The 21328-nt window shown below is 38.6% G+C and overlaps 1 protein-coding gene across 5 annotated transcripts in view; it reads right to left on the bottom strand.

Annotated features, from left to right (window-relative positions):
* MTMR2 (myotubularin related protein 2) overlaps positions 1-21328 on the bottom strand; it is a 132532-nt gene that overhangs the window by 85294 nt on the left and 25910 nt on the right. Inside the window, exon 1 of one of the 5 annotated variants that reach the window (XM_036257921.1) lies at positions 2767-2857. The exons of the other annotated variants lie outside the window; for them this stretch is intronic. Within the exon in view, the coding sequence (XP_036113814.1) occupies positions 2767-2780 (14 nt within the window). The 5' untranslated portion in view covers positions 2781-2857. Of the gene's footprint in view, positions 1-2766; positions 2858-21328 lie in introns of those variants that run through there. 5 annotated transcript variants of the gene reach the window in all.

Genomic DNA, 21328 nt, shown 5'->3' with positions numbered 1-21328 from the left:
ATTTCAAAAACAAACAAAAGGCACTGCAAAGTCACAGCATTATCATAGAGAACACAGAACATTAAAGAAACTGCTAATAATTCAATAAGGCTGATGAGCAGAAAAGTAAAGTCTTTGTACCTTGTACCTTTCCACCAAATCAAATTCTATACTTATAACATGCTATCTTAAACACCCACTTCTTCCATTATACTAAGTAATCACTCTTCAGTTACATTTATTCTCTTAAGTTCCTATAGAACTTTTGATACCTGGTCACCTACTGCCTTTTATTATTTATGGATCGCAGGTATGTGTGTGTACACACACACACACACACACACACACACATATATTTGTCTCAATGATTAAATTTTAAATACCCCAAGAAGAAGGATTGTGTCTTTATTTCCCACAAAAGCTACTTCAGTGCCTGTGTATACTGTTATATACGTATTATGTTTGCTAAACTCAAAAACACAGTGACAATATACCTATGTCACAAACTGAATGATTTACATCATTTCCTTTTATCAGTAAAAGCAAGCTAAAAAAAAATCAACAATGAAAAAAAACTCAGACACTTTAAATTGAAGCTTAAAATATATTTTTCTAAAGCTCCATCCCCAATATACTAAGTCTTCCTCATAACAAAAGACAAGTTTTTCATTAGATTTTGATTAAATAATCCATCTTGAGGTTATAATATTTAAGAACCACATATTCATTTAAAAATAAACCTGCCTAGCCCTGGCCAGTTTGGCACAGCGGTTAGAGCGTCAGCCTGCAGTCTGGAGAGACCCGGGTTCGGTTCCCGCTAAGGGCACGTGCTTCGGTTGCAGTTTGTCCCCGGCCCTGGTTGGTCATGCGGGTGGCAGCCACTCGGTGTGTCCCTTCACATCGATGTTTCTCTCTCTCTCTCCCTTCCTCTCTCTCCCTCCCACTCTATCTGTACAAAAAATGGAAAAATATCCTCGGGTGAGGATAAAAAAATAAAATAAAATAAATAAATAAACCTGCCTATAACTAAATTATTTATACAATGTGAAAATCATCTCCCCCAGAAACTGTCACTTCATTTTTATCTTTCATCTTTACTGATATATTGATAAATAAAAAATGTATGTTTTAATGTGTACAACACTATGTTTTGATAAATGTATACACTGTGAAATGATGACCACAATCAAGCTAATTAAAACATCCATCATGTCAGTTATCTTTTGTTGGAAGATTTGAGATTACTCTCTTGGCAATATCAAGTATGATATAGAGTTACCAACTATAGTCACCATGCTGTACATTAGGCCCCTAGAACTTACTTTACATCTGAAAATTTGTCCCTCTTGATCAGTATCTCCCCTTCATCAGATACCTGGTTTAAAAATATTTTCTCCCATTCTGTGGGTCACCTTTTCCTTTTGTTGATTGTTTCCTTTGTTGTGGAGAAACTTTTCAGTTTGATGTGGTCCCACTAGTTTATTTTCCTTTTAGTTGCTGGCTCTAGTGGTGTCAAATCCAAGAAATCATTCTCAAGGCCAATGCCAAGGAGCTGTCTCTCTATGTTTACAGATTCGGGTCTTACATTTAAATGTTTAATCCACGTTGCATTCTTTTGCATGTAAATATCCTTTTTTTTTTTTTTACCAGAACCATTTCTTTTTTTTTTTTCACAGTAGAAAATCCTCAAGGGGATCCTTTATTTCATTCATGTTCTACTTATAAGGTAGCATTTCAACTTGTAAAAGTTGTTTCTTTCAGTTTAGCCAATGGCTAGGAACATTCTTGTCCTAATTCCATTGTGTAAGTGGTCACTGGGCAGGTCCAAGGGTTGTGGAATCACCGGGACTGGGTAAGATAGTTTTAGCACCCCACTAGGCAGGCTTCCTTGGGATCCCACTCACTCATCCCTATGGATCAGTGAGGACATACGTTTTATTTCTATCCACTTTTTCAAAGATCAGACCTACCTCATTTACATGTCAAGAAAATTTTCTCAAGTATAATAATGCCGTTAGCCTTTTCCTACAGTTCTTCAAATGCCTGACATTCATCTTTTCCCTGTCTCTAAAATTCCTTTCTTTTTCACATTCTTTCTTGATTGATTCTTATTGAAAAACAAAACAAAGATCTGGATTTGTTGTACACATTAGCAAGTCCATACAGAAAAATATACAGAGGTTTTATATACCATTTACTATAACATATCAGACTACAAAGTCAAGAAGATTCTGAAGCATTAGACTTGTTCTGAAATAACCCTACACAGGATGATACTACTGCAGCTTCATCAGAGTTTTCCTTTACCAACTATTCAACGTGGCAAATGTAAAAACTCTGCAGTTAAAATACATAGCAGTCACTACTTATGCTGCCCCCAACCCACCCAAGTTCTCAATGGGCTTTTTCAAATTTTCTTCCCCTTCAGTTTAATGGGAAAGCCTATGTTTTAGCAATGTATCCCAACAGAGCATTGCGATTTACCAAGATTTTAATGTGCTTCGACAGGAATCTTACTTAAGGAATAGCAACGGCTATTTTCCAGTAAATACTGAGTGGAAACCAATTGTAACCCCAATCTGAGGCTATAAACTGGCTGGCTGGGGAACACTAGTACTATAAATGAGTCAACTGGAGCAACTATCCAAGACAATACAAGAACGCCTATGGCGACAGTCTTGTCATATTATGATGAGTGTGTTATCAAAGTTCATCATGATTTTTTTTAGATCTTCCACATAACTGGTTGCCTGGAACCGATTATGTTCCAGTTTTCCAGTATCTCACCTCTGTAGTGCCATGCATGGCTTCCAGTGACAGCAGTTCCTCTTGCATGTCCAATTCTGCAGTTATCCCATGAATGAAAACAGCCAGTTGGGCAGTGTTTGTTGTGTCCATTGTCTCGTCACAAGCCAGAGAGAAAAACTGAAAATCTCCTGCAGAATCCTTTGGTGTTATTTCAATGTCTTGTGCTAAATCAGTAATCTAATCTAAGATGGTTCTCCGAGACAAACTAACACTCCGAAACAGTTTTACTTTGTCTGGTCCCAACAACTCCGCAGCAGCCACCATGCACTCTTTCACAAATTCTCCCTCCACATGAGGCCTCAGCTTCTTTGCAATTAGCTCGCTCACTACATAACTTATCTGAATAACGTTGTCTTTGTCACAATGAGGCCTAGTGAAAATGGTTTGTTGTGATTCCAAACTCTGCTGAAGAGCACTGATTTTATTTATTGTTTTTATCCTCCACCCAAGGACATTTTTTCTTTTCTTTCTTTTTTTTTTTTGTTCAGATAGAGTGGGAGGGAGAGAGGAAGAGAGAGAGAGAGAAACATTGATGTGAAAGGGACACATCGAGTGGTTGCCACCCACACGACCCAACCAGGGCCGGAGACAAACTGCAACGGAGGTACATGCCCTTAGCGGGAACCAAACCCAAGTCTCTCTGGACCTCAGGCCGACACTCTAACCGCTGAGCCAAACCAGCAAGGGCAAGAACACTGACTTTATCCAGACACATTTGGTCCCCCAATTCATTGAGTTTAGCATGTTCTGAGATATAATGATTGAATTTTTTCATTACTGCAATACATTGCCACAAACTAGGCACACAAGTTTGCATTTGACTTTAACAAAAAAAATAATCATTCATCCATTTCTCTTGGAAAGATCAACACTCTGAATCAACTTTTATTTTCTTTGTAGTTGCCATTTGTAGGATGTCACACCACTTAAGTTTTAATAACTATCCAGTGTGTGTGTCGCCAGTGACATGATTATTTTGCTTTGATTGCTGTTCTAATCCTGCATCTTGGATTTGGAACATAACCAACATTCATATCATAGACATTTGAGGTCTTTTCTGTGTACTGTAATGTCCTTAATCTTCATCTGAGATTCAGTTTCTGTAAGGATTATTGATCGTGGACTTGTGGATAAAGGTTGAATTGGAGTTAGCGTCTGTGTCAACAAAGAAGGTGACAATGTCATCAATCATCAGAGGCAAGGTCATCATCATAGTGAGGAATCATCTCAATTCATTTCATGTCATCACTGGATCACCATAGTTTTGCCACAGTGTATTAACACTTTTGCAACGTGTACACTCCCAGCCTGCCTGGCACTGACTGTCCTTCGAGTCACTGCAATACTAGCAGAGAGGCTACAGGCAGCCACAAGAAGCATACATGTCTGTCCCATCATGTACCATATATATCCTGTAATAGATGGTCCTTGATTGTCCCTCAAAATTTGTTATTATTATGATTCACTTAATATAAATTTATGTTGCTATAAAAAAAAGCTCCTAGTTTTATTGAATTTCGAGTCTCACCTGCAGTTGCCTTGGCAGGGCCAGATCAAATGATTTCACGAGCCTTATAGGGCCCACGACATGGACATTCCCCACCCGTTGTAAACTGGAAGCTCTGGTTGTCCTGTCTCCCAGTTGGTCATACCACGTGCTTCTTGCACACGGTAGGCTTGGCCGATGGCACCAAAGGAGCCAGGCTCAGCACCAGCAGCAGCCCCAGGGGGAGTCCCAGGCAGCAGCCAAGGCCACCAGGCAACCTGGTGATCAGGAGAGAGTGAAGGACAGAACAATGATCCAGGAATGGGAGTTAGAGCCTGCACAAAGGAAGGGGGATGGGCCAGCCCCTCAGCCAGCACCTGCCCAGTGTCAGAGCAGACAAGGAAGCTTCCAGCTGCTGCACTCACATGGCCATTGGCCAATGGACTGCAGGGAAAAATGAGCACCAACACCATTTCTTGAAGAGTCTATCCTTTCCCCACTGAGTCGTCGTGGCACCTTTTCCAAAGATAGTTTGACTGTATGTGTTGCTTTATTTCTGGGCTCTCTGTTCTTTTCTATTGGTGTATGTGTCTGTTTTTTTATGCCAGTACCATATTGTTTTGATAACTATAGCTTTGTAATACAGTTTAAAGTTAGGAAGTATGATGCTTCCAGCTTTTTACTTTGTGCTCAAGATTGCTTTAGCTATTTGGGGTAGTTTGTGTTCCGACACTGTAGAATTTTTTTTTTATATCTAAAAAATACCATTAGAATTTTTATAGAGAATGCACTGAAATCTATAATGACTTTGGGTAGCATGGCCATTTTAATAAGATCAAGTCTTCCAATCCATTATCACAGGATTACTTTCCATTAATTTGAGTCTTCCTTTAATTTCTTCCATCACGCTTTTAGTTTTCTTTTCCTTTTTTTTTTTTTTTTTTTAATCCTCACCCAAGGACATGTTTTTGCACTTATCTTCAGATAGAACGAGAAGGAGAGAGGGAAGAAGAGAGAGAAACATCGATGTGAGAGAGATACATCAAGTTGCTGCCACCCACACGACCTCTACCGGGGGACAAACTGCAACCGAGGTAGGTGCCCTTTGCGGGAACCGAACCCTGGACTCTGTGGTCCGTGGGCCAACACTCTAACCACTGAGCCAAACCAGCCAGGGCTAGTTTTCTTTATATAGGTCCTTAGCCTCCTTGGTTAAATCTATTTCTAAGTATTTCACTCTTTTTGATACAATTACAATTGAACTGTTCTTTTAATGTCTTTGTTGAAGACTGTGTTAACATATATAGAATGCATTTTCTTCAATGTGAATTTTTCATGTTGATTGTGTACCCTTTCAACTTCCCTAAATTTACTTATTAGTTTTAACATTTTTTTGTTAGTCTTTGCAGTTTTCTACAGATAAGTGTAAGATTATGCCATATGGCCTGGCCAGTGTGACTCAGTGGATTGAGCACCATCCTATGACCAGCTAAGTTGCCTGCTCAGACTATATCTGAGTGTACTTCCTTTTCTTGCAAATAAATTCTTGCATGCTTTGCTGCTGTTTGGTACTGTCTCTTGTTTGAATTCCTTCCTACAAGCAAGACAAGAACCGGGGGTGCAGAGACCCTCTTACAGAATTATTGCAAGTTCTCCTTTTATCAACATGAAGTGCCACCCTTCGTGGACAGAGACACCTAGAATGCAGAGCTCTATTTTCAATAGTTTTTTCTTCCATCTTATGGGCTCTCTGCATGCTTCTGATCACTATAGGCTGTGGGTATAATACAATCTAAATTCCCACTGATCTTTTCCATTTCTCCCTTGCTCATCTTGAGGTCAAGCTCTCTATGTTTACTGTTTATGAACTGTTCTACAAATGAGCTTTGTATTTTCCTGAATTCATACCTTTGCTCAAGACATTCCAAAAGAGAATGGCCCTTTAACCCAATCTATTTATTAAAATCCTACCTACTTTTTAAGACCCAGTAATAAGCTAGCTTTTCCACAAAGTCTTACCCAGGTCTTTCAGCTAGAACTAAATTTCTCTACACTTTCAAAGACTTCTGTCTATACGCTACAATTGCACTTAACACATTTCACATTAAACCAGAGCTTTCTGGTGACATGGCCACCTCCTTATTAAATCATAAGCTGCTAAAGACTAAGAGTCTTGTAACTGGCAAGGCATTTAAACTGGAGCAAAGACTACAGTCTGCTAATCTGATTAAGTAAACAATACCAATTCAGCCCTCCATTTTCCTAGGCCCATAAACTTCACTAAAATCAATCCAAAAATTCCTGTTACCCTTGTCATCCTGAGCCTCTCTTCAAAAATTCCAGAGCTTCTGGTCTGACTATGTGTTTCCTCCATCCATTTTCCCTGTCCAAGTCTTCCTTCCACTACTAACTCATCCTAACCTTTATACTGGAATCTTTATTCCACAGTAAATAAATTCCCTCACATCTTCAACAAAATTATCCCTCACAGACCTGGTCAGGTGGATCAGTTGGTTACAGTGTCATCTAGATATGCCAAGGTTACAGGTTCAATTCCTCAGTCAGGCTACATACAAAAATCAAAAACTGGATGCATAAATAAGTGGAACAACAAATCAAAGTCTCTCTCTCTCTCTCCCCCCCGCCCCCTATCAAACCTCATCCACATTCCCACTTTAGCAATGTGCTTCTATAGTCACACCCTGCAATTGATCATTTCTGGGCACTAATCAGCCTCTGTAATCTTAAATTCAAGGAAATCAATCTCTGAAGACAGATGCTATCCTTTCCAAATATCTCACTTTCTTAACTTGCCCTTCATCTAATCTTCAACCTAGTGGAGAGAACTCATCCCTCACCCCCTACATTTGTCATGCTTTATTGCTCAAATTTCCCCCCTTCACTTCCCTCCCTACCCAGCCTGGAATTTATAATAGTGCAGCACTTTATATTCTCTTGGCAAACCCTCAATGTCCTTATATCCTTATCCATTGGACACCTCCGCCCTGCTAATCCCTAAATTTGGATCAATATAACTATCTACTTTCTCCTATACTAAAGCTTGTCTACTAAAGAAAAGAAGCCTTCACATTGAGGACTTAGGACTCATGGTTAGAAACAACAGCTAGGCTCAAGGCAGTGCTCAGCAAACCCTTCACAGCCAGGCAATCCCAAATCCTGTAGAGTCCAACTTCCCTATCATCTTTTGACTGCATCCTTTTTTCTACTCTAATTTTTACTGCTTAACTAGACACCTCTTCCCTGGACTACTATTCCTAATCTTCCAATATGTCATCTGAAATCAACACTAAAGTGATCTTTCAAAAACAGATCCTATCATATCATTCCTCTGCTTAAATTTTCAGTGATTCCTCACTGCCTACAGATTCAACTCAACCTCCTTAGCATAATACTTGAAGTCTTCCATGATCTGGCCTTTATTTTACATAACTAGCTACAGCTCCTACTCATCTGAAGCCACTGGGAATGGCTTGTATATTCCCTAAATTCTCTAGCCATTTCATGCCTGTCCTTTGCTAAGCCTGCTTCTTTTGCCTGTTATGTCCTTCATACACTTCTATGCCCTTTTTGCTCTTATCCATCTTATAGGGGTAACTACTTCATATGTACGCTATATGTATTTCCATCATAACAACTGTAACACTGCATTGCATTTACTATTCTACCAGCTCCTGCTCTCAGTTTTGTTCCTGTATACTATTCCAGGATTTTTTCTTTACTACAGATCATTTCCCCACTTGCTCTCAATAGAAAATGTCAAGTGTTTAAAAAAGAATATCTGACACATTAAGTGTCAGCTATTATTTATGGCAACTGAGTGCTACTGCACACATATTACCCTCAAGTCCAATCAGCTGAATAAAATTACTATGGCAAAGCTGCTGTTTCACCTTTTAGCTGTAATATATTACAATTGAGAATACAAATGTCCCCCAGTAACTGTAACCAAAGATTTCCTGGAAGGAATAAAACAGCAAGAATGGCAATTAAAAACCTGGTATTTACAAAACGGAATTATGTGTCTTGGGCAGTATTATGTTAGAAGTATTAAAAAAATATTATTCCTACTGTAAAAGCATTTGTGTTGGCACTGTGAATGCCATTTAAAAATTAAATCTGTCCTTCATTACCAGGGACTAAATTTAAACTGTGTCTGCTCTGACCCTTTACCACCAAAAAATTTTTACATTGAAGCGCCAACCCCTAATGTGATTGTAATTGAAACTCAAGGGTTTTTAGGAGGTAATTAAGGTTAAATGAAGTCTAAGGGTGAGGGGCTTAATCTGATAAGATTAGTGGCTTTATAAGAAGAGGAAGCCCCATGCACTGAGGAAAGGCCATGCGAGGACATAATGAGAAGGCAGCCATCTGCAAGCCAATCAAAGAGAGCCCTTACCAGAAAATCAGCCAAGACCTTGATCTTGGAATTCCTAGCCACCAGAACTGTGAGAAATAAATTTCTATTATTTAAGCCACCCAGTCCACAGAATTTTGGAAGCAAGCCCGAGCTGACCACTCATCATAGAAGATGAATGTCATCAAAGGAGTTTCTCTTAGTTTTTGAAATAAAAGATTTCTGATTTGAAATTGTAATTTTAAATTATCTTTTTCTATATAAAAAAAGGCTTGAAATCCTAAAAAGTTTTTAAAAAAATAGAACAGTCCAAATGGAAGAAGAAAACTATTATGTCATCAATAATAACCCTTCTCGACTCTTTTAACATGTAGTCAACATAAAAAATTAATAATTTTCTGTGAATACATCCTTTATTTCTTTGGTTAAGTTTATTCCTAGGTATCTTAATTTTTTGCCGCGATGGTAAATGGGATTGTTTTTTCAGTTTCTCTTTCTGTGAGTTCATCATTGGTGTATAAGAATGCTATCGATTTCTTGACATTAATGTTGTATCCTGCTACTTTGCCAAATTAATTTATTTAGTCTAGTAAATTTTTGAAGGAGTCTTTGGGGTTTTCTACATACAGTATCATGTCATCTGCAAATAATGACAGTTTCACTTCCTCCTTTCCCATTTGGATCCCTTTTATTTTTTCTTCCTGATTGCTGTGGCTAAGACTTCCAGTACTATGTTAAATAAGAGTGGCGAAAGTGGGAAAACTACAGGTCATTGAAAAAAGAAATAGACGAAGATATAAAAAAGTGGAAGCACATACCTTGTTCATGGATTGGAAGAATTAACATCATTAAAATGTCCATACTACCCAAAGCAATCTATAGATTCAATAAAATCCCTATCAAAATACCAACGACATACTTCACAGAACTAGAACAAGTACTTCAGAAGTTCATATGGAACCAAAAATCACCTCAAACAGCCACAGCAATCTTGAAAAAAAAAGAACAAAGTTGGAGGGATCACATTACCAGATTTCAGCTTATACTACAAAACCACTGTAATCAAAACAGCCTGGTACTGGCACAAGAACAGGCATATAGACCAGAGGAACAGAACAGAGAACCCGGAAATGGACCCAAAGCAATATGCTCAATTAATATTTGACAAAGGTGGCAAGAGCATACAGTGGAGTAAAGACAGCCTCTAATAATGGTGCTGGGAAAACTGGACAGCTACGTGCAAAATGAAACTAGACCATATACAAGAATAAACTCAAAATGGATAAAAGACTTAAATGTGACTCATGAATCCATAAAAATCCTAGAAGAAACTGTAGGCAACAAAATTTCGGACATCCTACGCAGCAGAATTTTCACTGATACATCCACCACCTAAGGCAACAGAGACAAAGGAGAAAATGAAGACATGGGACTACATCAAACTCAAAAGCTTCTGCACAGCAAAAGATACAATCATCAAAATGGAAAGGCAACCCACACTGTATGGGAGAGCATAACTGCCAATGATATATCAGATAAGGGGTTAATTTCCAATATATATAGAGTACTCATACAACTCAAGAAAAGGAAGACAAAGAATCCAATTAAAAAATGGGCAGAGGGCTTTGGCCGGTTTGGTTCAGCGGTTAGAGCGTCGGCCTGCGGTCCTGAGAGACCCGGGTTCGGTTCCCGCTAAGGGCACGTACCTTGGTTGCAGTTTGTCCCCAGCCCTGGTTGGGTCGTGTGGGTGGCAACCACTCGATGTGTCCCTTTCACGTCGATGTTTCTCTCTCTCTCTCTCCCTCTCACTCTATCTGAACAAAATATCGAAAAATGTCCTCGGGTGAGGATAAAAAAAAAAGCTTCTGCACAGCAAAAGATACAATCATCAAAATGGAAAGGCAACCCACTGTATGGGAGAGCATAACTGCCAATGATATATCAGATAAGGGGTTAATTTCCAATATATATAGAGTACTCATACAACTCAAGAAAAGGAAGACAAAGAATCCAATTAAAAAATGGGCAGAGGGCCCTGGCCGGTTTGGTTCAGCAGTTAGAGTGTCGGCCTGCGGTCCTGAGAGACCCGGGTTCGGTTCCCGCTAAGGGCGCGTGCCTCGGTTGCAGTTTGTCCCCGGCGCTGGTCGGTTGTGCGGGTGGCGGCCACTCAATGTGTTCCTTTCACATCAATGTTTCTCTCTTTCTCTCTGTTCCTCTCTCTCCCTCCCACTCTACCTGAACAAAAAATGGAAGAATGTCCTCGGGTGAGGATAAAAAAAAAAAAAAAAAAGGGCAGAGGAACTAAATAGGCACCTCTCCAAACAGGACATACAAATGGCCAAGAGACATGAAGAAATGCTCAACATCACTAATCATCAGAGAGATGCAAATTAAAACAACAATGAGGTATCATCTCACACCTGTCAGAATGGCCTCCATCAACAAATCATCAAACAAGTGTTGGCGAGGGTGTGGAGAAAAGGGGACTCTAGTACACGGCTGGTGGGGATGCAGACTGGTGCAGCCACTAGGGAAAACAATATGGTGTTACCTCAAAAAATTGAAAATTGAACTGCCATTTGACCCAGTGATCCACTTCTAGAAATATACCCTATGAAGCCTGTAACACCAATCAGAAAGAATATATGTACCCCCATGTTCATAGCAGTAGTATTTACAACAGCTAAGATCTGGAAAAAGCCCAAGTGTCCATCAGTACACGAATGGATACAAAATGCTATGGTACATATACACAATGGAGTACTACGCAGCTGTAAGGAAGAAAGAGCTCTTATCCTTTGAAAGGACATGGAGGGACCTGGAAAGTATTATCCCAAGCAAAACAACCCAAACAGAGAAAGACAAGTATTATATGATCTCACTTATTTGTGCAATATAATGAACATAACAGTCTGAGGAATGGGGTAGTCCCAGAGACGTGGAAGTGGGGTACAGACTGACAATCCTCAGAAGAAGGGGTGGTGGGGGAGAGATAAACCACAGAACTTATATGCATGTGTGCATGAACAACGGACATGGACAACAAAGCTGGGGACAGGGCGGGGAGGGAAAAGGAGGGGGGAATCAGTGGGGGGGGAAGGAGAAACATCTGTAACAAAAATAAATTAATTAATTTTAAAAAGTTATTAATAAAAAAGTTATTGAGATATTTTCTATTCTTTCTTTCATACTATCTGGTATGGATATCTCAATCATGACTAACCATATTTCAAGTGCTCAACAGCCACATACATGCGGCTAATGTGTTGGACAGCATAAGTATAGAAGAACAAGTAAAATAAAGCACAAATTGTCGATCTAGAATGCTGAACATCCCAGAGGAAAAGTCTGCAGATACGCAATGACATGAAAGATAAAGTGGGGAAACTGCTCAAAATTAAGAGGTTAAGTACACATAATACATGTCTCTGAACCCTAATTAAAAAAAAAAAATCAATTACAAAGAGATTTTTTAGACATGTGGGGAAATTTGGTATGAATAAACATTAGATGATAAAAAAGAACTGTACCTAATTTTAATCAAATGTGATTATGGGATTATGTGAGAAAATATCCACACTTTTTTAGAAGCATGCAATGAAAGGACTGTAGGAATGAAAGGACATGATTTGCAAAAAATGAACAAGATACGTAAATGTAACAAATTCTTGGCCAACTAGTTGTTCAATCTGGATGACGGGTAAGCAGGGGTTTATTTTACACTTCTCTCTTTTGTGTAAACTTGAACATTTCTTTAAAAAATTTTTTTTTTCAGATTTAGAATCTGAAAAAAAGAAACCAAATACTAGCATTTCTTTCTTTCTTTGTTTTTTAATCCTCACCCAAGGAAATGTTTATAGAAAGGAAGGGACAGAGAGAAACACCCATGTGAGAGAGAAACATCGATCAGCACCTTCCATCTGTGCCCCAATCAGGGAGCAAACCCGCAACCTGGACACGTGTCCTGACCAAGAATTGAACCTGCAACCTTTTGGTTTACAGGACAATGCTCCAAGCAACTGAGCTCAGGGCACAAATACCAGTATTTCTAAGAACCCAGCATTCATTTGAACACAGCTACCACCATGCTGACAAATGGCAGTCTTCAAAGCAGTGGTGTAGGATGGAAATACCACTGGAGTAAGAGTTATCACTGAGTTATGGTTCTGATACCATTAAATAGTAAGGTGTGATACCGTGGACTTTTCTACCAATTTCCTGAAAATAGCTTTACGTGATCTAGTAAAAAATGTTGAGTAACACCCAAGGTCACACAGCTAGTAAGTGAGAGAGCCAAGATCGTCCAGATACAGTTTAAAAAAAAAAAAAAAGGAAAGAAAATAGCAATAATAATAACTTTTATCTGAAAAAACTGAGAGTAGAAACTGAACATTATTTTGTCTATTTTTGTTTTCCAGAGAACTATATTTTCCAAAACCATTCACACCAACTTGATAGACACTTGAATTGAACAAAGTAATTTTCATGAAACAACAGTTCATATTTTCCTTTCTTCTTCCCTCCTTTCTTTCACATTAAATATAATTTTTATTTCCATTTTCATGTCTCATTCTAGCTCAGTAAGCCTTGGTGGGAAAAGGCCAGAATCAGCTCTCACCTGAATTCACTTAGGGACATTAGTCTCATCTAATGTATTATATTCAAATCTACAAGAATAATATTTTCTTCAAGCATCAGTCCAACAATTACTTAGCACTTGTATTCATTATGGAAGGTGCTTAAACTGGCACTGGCACCCAACTGCCACCAAATCAAATTAAATCTCATAATCATAGCTTTCAGAGTCCCAAGGTTATCTATCATACCTACAAAACTGTTCCTTGCCACTGGTCATGAGAGTCAGATTCTCCTCACTTTCTACTCGAATACCTTTTAATTTACTCTCCAAACTCTTTTCTTCTGATAATTAAGTCCAGTCTTTCCAACATGTCTGCATTTGTATTCAATTAGAGGTATGTTTATATGTATCCCTCAATTTATAGTGATTCGTTTTTATTTATATTGATTATTATATAGCATATATATTCCTTCAAAAAATTTTAACAATTGCCAAACCCTCACTATGTGCGAAACACCGAGTTACAGAACAGCCTGTGCACTGAGATTTCAGCCCTACAGGAGACATTACGCCACATAAGCACATCTATAATACCACAAGAGGTACAAACAAGAGCTAGGAGGAAAAACTCAAAGGAAATGGTAGTAATCTGAAGACTAGAAATAAGAAATTCATTAAGTTGTACCATTTGAAATTGCTATTTTTATGAATTAAAATGGTCAAATATCAACTATTTCATATGGCCCAAGGTAATAAAATGAAGGAGATAGAGAAATTTAGATGGGCCTTTAAGGACAAAGCACAGATCAAGGCTTTAGCAAATCACAATCACGCATACTCAAAAAGAAAATTTTTTAAAACCTTAGAAAAGTATAGGGCATATTTTGTGACTAATAAGTAGTTTACTCAAACTAAATAAAAGGCTAAAAAGGTAATCTGGTGCCAGATCACTGAAAATCCTAATGCCAGGCTTAAAAGCTTTGCTAGGTAAAGGCAAGAGGCTCACGATGAGATACCACTCCACTTCCTATACAGTGTCTATAACCTAAAAGACAGAATTAACAAATGGAAAAACTGGAACTCTAATACACTGCTGGTGGGAATGTAAATAGGTACAAGCACTTTGGAAAACAGTCTGACAGTTATTTAAAAAGGTAAACAATTACCAAATGACCCAGCACTTCCACTCCTAAGTATATACCCAAGAAAAATAACTTATGTACACACACACACACACACAGACATGCACACGAATGTTCATAGCAGCATTATTCACAACAGCCAAATAGCCAAGAAGTTTAACAGCCATGCCATACCTCTGCCTGAAATCCTTCAAAGGCTTCCCACTGCTCTTATGTTAGCATAGCCTCAAGTCACTACTAGAATATGTTCCCTGCCTCCTTCTCCAGCTTCCTCTTGTGTACCTCTCTCTCCACCCTTGCTCTCCTTGGTCCAACCACACTAGCCTTCTTTGAGATCCTTACATAAGCTGGCTCCTCTGCAGGAAGCATGGTTCTACCAAACTCCTTCCTGACTTAAGTTCTCAACTGAAACACCACCTCCTCAGTGAAATCTGACCGGATGTCCCAGACCAGTGCTCCTAGTAGTCGTTCTCAAAGCACTCTGTGCTTTCCATTCCTTCCACTTACCAAAATCTGTTCTTACACTTCTCTGCAAATGTTTGGTTAATATCTACATCCCTTAAGACTACAAACTTAAGAAGGAACCATGTCCATTGTGCTCACCATTCTCTTCCTAGGACCTAGCATGGTACCTGGCATAGAGCAGTCACTGAGGAAATACTTGTTGAATTAATGAGTGAAAGAATAAAAGATCAAAAGACTGGATTATTCTAATCAAATTCATCAGAGGCAATGATGAGATATCCAAGACAAAATGAAAAAGAAACATGTAGAAGGGAAGGGGTAGAGCAAGAGTAAGGGAAAATAAAGAGAAACTCGCATTTCCTTTCTTGAGTTTTTGTGTACATATTATTTTATATACCATATATAGTGTCCCACCTCCATTTTAAAACTTTTTATCACACTGGGAAAAATATTTCTTTAAAGAGACTATGTCTTAAGTGAATGACAAATAATCCTAACACAACTTGTAGGAATCAATTATTTCCACTGTGATGGTTCAAGTAGTAGTTGGGAATTGAAAAACCAGGTTTTTAGTCCTATCTAGCTAACAGCAGGATCCCTGGCCAAGTGACTTAATCCCCACTCCCCATTACAATTTCATTATCTCTGAAAAATAATGATTATACTATTTTATTGGTTGGTTTTTTTGCTGATCATCAACCTACTTAAGCAGCTCATGAAACCTATTTCCTGAATTGCTTACAATGTCAGGGACTTTAAAGTTAAGAACCCTGGCCTAGATTATCCCTTTTAGGTGTAATGTCCAGGGCCTCTGAAATGAGTATTCTTCCTTTTGTAATATTCATACAATATCTAGATAAATATTTAAAAATAAAATTGTCCAAAAAAGTATATGTATATGTGTTTGTGTCTATATATACAGGGTGGGGCAAAAGTAGGTTTACAGTTATTTGTCTGCAAAATAATACATTAATAATACAAGAATAAACTCTGTTTTGCATACTCACAACTGTAAACCTATTTTTGCCCCATGCTGTATTTTCTAATTATGTAATCACAGCCTTAGTCTTGAATATGAAGACTCACAGACTAAACAGAAATAGTCTGATATTGTATTTCTTACAATAGTCTTTAAGAGATGATTTTTGTACAATAGAGTCAATCCAATAGCTACAATTATTTCAGGAGCTCTGGGCTATCACTCTAAAAACACAACACCCCTGGTTATAGATAATATAAATGACATCCTACCAAGAAATATCAGTCATATTTTTAAAAATATTTCCACTGTCCTCATATTGTGATTTTAGCAGAAACTATAACTATTTTTTAAATATGTTTGAAAAATATTCTAATTTAGCTAAGTAATAATTTATTTTAAATGTCTCACATTTAAAAATATACCTATAATAATTAAAGGAATAGCCCCCTTAAAAAAAATGTATATATATATATACACACACACACACACACACACACACACACACACACACACATGGTTGGCTCAGGAACTCTTCTCTCTCAATAATTTCATTAGATTGAAGTGGAGCAGAGGAATATAAACTCAACTGATTGGAAATATCTCCCTTGCCAGTGCCCAACAGGGTTATGTTTACAAGGCTTCTTATGCTGTGATTTGCTCTAACCTTGTGACCTCAGTACACTGGAACCCATTATTAGCTTCAGTGGCCTGACTCATGTGGAGTACTTCTCCTCTGCCAAGGTGAAAAATGAAAACACATGACTTGGAGTAAACTTGGCACTTGCATTTCCGACAGCACACTCATTTTTCTTTCAAACACTACATGTGGTTTTCCTTCATGGGTCTCTTTCCAAATCTGCAGACCATATTCCATTTCTTAAGAGTTTAGCCACCTTCCACATTACCACAAATTGTCTACCCTCACTGGCTCCATTTGCTCAGTGCCCACCCACTCCTTAATCCTTTGCAATCTAGCTTCTGCCTCTATCAATACCCTAAAATGACTCTTTCAATAATTATTAATGACCTGATTATTTTTTAATAAATGGCATTTTCTCTGTTCTGACACTATAAATTCTCATCTCCCTTCACTAGCATATTAATTTGGTTATCTCATATCTCAGTTTAATTTAATCAATACTCCTGAGCACCTACTGTATGCAAGATACAACTGTTTAAGGAGCTCCTAGAGAAACAAATATTTAACACAGGTTGCTGCCTCTAGTGAGCTTTCATTCCAATGTACTCAATTCATATACACAAAAAACACAACACTATGTAGATCTGGAAATTTGGAAACTGAAAAGCTCATATACAGCTTTAATTTGGGGGCTTAACAAAGGTTTTAAGAAAGAGATGGCATTTGAGGTTAGCAGTATATAAAAGTTTCAACACTTTCTCAGTAATTTCTCTAAGCAAATGAACAGCATGGTGGGGAAAAATAGAAAATTCAGGGCAATTTGGTTGAATTATAGGATATTTAAAACACACAATCAGCCCTGGCCAGTGTGGTTCAGCGGTTTGAACATTGGCCCTCAGACCAAAAGGTCACAGGTTCAATTCCTGGTCAAGGGCACCTACTGGGTTTGCAGGTTCAATCCCTGGCCCCCTTCAGGCCACTTGCGGGAGACAACCATTCAATGTGTCTCTGTGAGATCTATGTTTCTCTCTCCCTCACCCCCACTCCCTCTCTCCTTTTCATTCTCTCTAAAAATCAATGGAAAAAATATCTTCAGGTAAGGATTAACAACAACAACAAAAAAACCACAGGCAGAGATAAGTCTAAGACGGTAGGTTTTGATTAGACTGAGGCAGGTCCTGAAAATTTAGTAGAAAGTTCTGAAATCCGTACGAAGCCACTGAAAATTTCTGTGCTTTAGGAATATTATAATAATAGGTCAAAGAATGAATGATAAGAGCAGGAAACCTGTTAGTAGACTATTAGGAGACCTCCTGGAGTCAGAGGTAATAAGGACCCAAAACTAGCAGTAAAAATGAAACAGGAGTGATTACAAGAGACACTTTGGAGACAGAATCAATAAAACTTTGCAACTGACTTGAATTGATGAGAAATGGAGAGAAAGGGACAAAATATGATCCCAAGTTATGTTGACGGAGAAACCAGTGTGTCAAATTAGAGAACAAAAAAAGTAAAGTAGGTAGTTTGAAGAGGTGATGAGTTCTATTTTGGAATTCTTTTTTTTTTTTTTTTATCCTCATCCGAGGATATTTTTCCATTTTTTGCACAGATAGAGTGGGAGGGAGAGAGAGAAAGGGAGAGAGAGAGCGAAACATCGATGTGAAGGGACACATCGAGTGGCTGCCACCCGCACGACCAACCAGGGCCGGGGACAAACTGCAACCGAAGTACGTGCCCTTAGCGGGAACCGAACCCGGGTCTCTCCGGACCGCAGGCCGACGCTCTAACCGCTGAGCCAAACTGGCCAGGGCTATTTTGGAATTCTTAAACCTGAGGTGGCATCAAGCATCCACAGGAAAACATGTAGCACCCCATTCACTAGTAGGCCAAAGTATTTTAGATTTCACCTGATCATGCATGTATTCATTCATTCATTCAATGTTGATTTACTGCTTATTCTATGTTGGATGATTGGCACGGTGAAGACACATGTGATACAGCAGTATTAGCAGGTTTACCAAACAACAGCATCATGGGAGAAGCAGACTCCTATTTAACTATCTATGAATCTGATTGTATAGGAGTGGTTTAAAAAATACTGTGGGAAGACAGAGGATGAAAAGATTGGATGTGACTGAGAAAGGTTGGTGCATTGAAAGATGTGTCATTTTTGATGGACACTGGACAGTTAGCAGGATTTCTTGGTAGAGTAGAAGAGTAAAAACATTCCAGACAGAACAGCATAAGACAGAACAGCATGGGGAAACCAATGTGATTGGCCTTTGTGAATCATGGCAGGGTGAAAGGCAAGAAAGGTTGAGCTGTGTTCTACAAAGAAACCTGGATACCATGATAAGAGTTCACATTGTATTCTGGAGGCAACGGGGAGCCATCAAACATTTCTGAGCAGAAGTGTCATGTATTCTGCTTGAGTTATGAAGTATCAACTGAGGGGAAATTCTAGAGGAAGACAGATTACTTAATAGGCTATTGAATTAGATCACTTAATAGACTACTGGAATAAACCACATAGTGACAAAGATAGGAAATACAGAAGAAAGAAAAAGTTCGAATGGGTATGTGGAAGTAAGCAATAGATTTTAATGTTGAATTTGAGGCTCTTGCAAAATATCCAAGTGGATGTGTTTATCATATAAATGGAAATATGACCAGTTTTGGCATTCTCTGGAGAGGTGATAGCTAGGTAACAGCTAAATCCATGAGACTGAATCATGTATCCCAGAAACAGGATATAAAGCAATAAGAGATGTGAGATTTAGTGAATGGAACTACATTCATTTTCAAAAAATAGAGACTGGAGGTAGACTGTAGAAAAAATAGACAGATGGAAGAATAAAGAGTAACCTATAGTATGTAATGCTACACAGCAGCCAAAGAAGAGAAAAATCCAATGGTATGTTAAACCAATGATTATGTCAACATTGTCTATATAATATTTTAGAAACAATAATCTATTATGAAATTTTTTAAATTGAGGTAATGAGGCATGGACTTCCTCAACTTCTGGCTTCCCTCTCTATAAATGTATCTGTATCCAAACCTCTTTTTTGCTATCTTACATGATGGTATGTCCCTTCTCTGGTTCAAGGACAGTCCTTCCTCCTATGCTCTCCATACTGTCCCATCCAGTCTCCTTTGGGAGGTATGGGTGTGTGTTTGTATACACGCGTGCATACACTTGACACAACGCTGGACATTTAGGAGGAACTCAATAGTACTTTGTTAAATCTATAAAAAAATCATTAATAACACATTGAATTCACCCTTCAACTACACTGATACTGCTTTCTGGATGTCATTAATGACCTCAGGAAGAAACCCGGGACTCCTTTCTCTCAGTGCTTATCCTCCTTAGCTTCTCTACAATATGTGATACTACTGTCACTGCCTCTCTCTTGGAATTCTTTTCTCTCTAAATTTCCACTGTCATTAAAATGTATTAGCTTTCTGTATGCTCTCTCCTTCTCTAGGTTGCCCTGTCAATATAGATTCTCTTAAAAGTTCTGACCTTGGCTCTGTTCTCTGTACTAAATCTCTCTCTTTGAAATATCATGGATTCCCAAGTTCACTTATCATCTCTGAGCAGATGACTTTCAATATATATTTAGTCTTTTTGGTTCCACATTTACAAACACTTGATACTAGTACCATGTGATTCACCTCTCTCCGACTCTGCTTCTCTCTCTGACCCTGCTTGGCTACAGCCCACACATTACAATGCCACTGAACTGTATGGTAAGCAACTACAATTACACCAAATAATATTATTAAATTGTTCATTTTGAATGCAAATACAGGCATTAGTTAAACAACTATTCTGATAGTCAGCCAGTGCATTATAGATTATAACTTTCAAGAACCTGAGATCATTTTAGTGAAACTCCCCTCATTTACAATAAAAGCCCTGAGAAGTGAACAGTTTGAAATATAGTATCACATTAATGGCAGAACCATCTACAGAAGCAGGTCCCCTGTTGATTAAATCACATTGCTTGTAATAAGGAATACAGAACCAAAAAGAGAAATATCCTCAGGGTGCTTATTATCTAACTGGAGAGATAAAATGCATGCACATGTGTGGGAGTGTGGACACGCACACACACACACACACACACCCCAAATATTTCTGTCACATATGCTCACTGTATAAAGACAAAGTTAAGTCCTGGCCAGTTTGGCTCAGGGGTAGAGCGTTGGCCCATGGACCAATGAATCACAGGTTCAATTCAGGCCAAGGACATGTACCTCGGTTGTGGTTTGTCCCCGGCCCTGGTGTCCCACATTGATGTTTCTCTCTCTCCCTTTCTCTCCCTCTCTCTCCCTCCCACTATATCTGAAGATAAATGAAAAAAAATATCCTCAGGTGAAGATTAGGAAAAAAAGAAAAAGAAAAAATTAAGCTAAGGACAATCAGGGGCCCTGACTGGTATGGCTCAGTCGGTTGAGCATCGTCCCATGTACCAGAAGGTCACTGGTGTCAGGGCACATGCCCAGGTTGCAGGCTCAATCTCTAGCAGGGAGTGTGCAGGAGGCAGCTGATCTATGTTTCTCTCTCTCTCTCTCCCTTCCCTCACCCTTCCTCCTTCTCTCTCTCAAATCAACTTAAAAAAACTACACACACACACACACACACACACACACACGAACAATCAGGGAATGTTCCCTGAAGATAAAGCTAAACTTGATTTAGAAGTGGATTAAGAACAGGACTAGCAGAAAGCAGTACATTTTGGACTGTTTCCCATAATTTTAAAAAAGTTTTTGATGCCCTGGCCGGTTTGGCTCAGCGTTTAGAGCGTCAACCTGCGGACCGGGGAGTCCCAGGTTCGATTCTCGCTAAGGGCACGTACC

Source organism: Molossus molossus, unplaced genomic scaffold, assembly GCF_014108415.1.
Source record: "Molossus molossus isolate mMolMol1 unplaced genomic scaffold, mMolMol1.p scaffold_m16_p_13, whole genome shotgun sequence".
Lineage (NCBI taxonomy): Eukaryota > Metazoa > Chordata > Mammalia > Chiroptera > Molossidae > Molossus > Molossus molossus.
The sequence above is the reverse complement of the archived record's forward strand: the minus strand, read 5'-3'. Positions and strand labels throughout refer to the sequence as shown.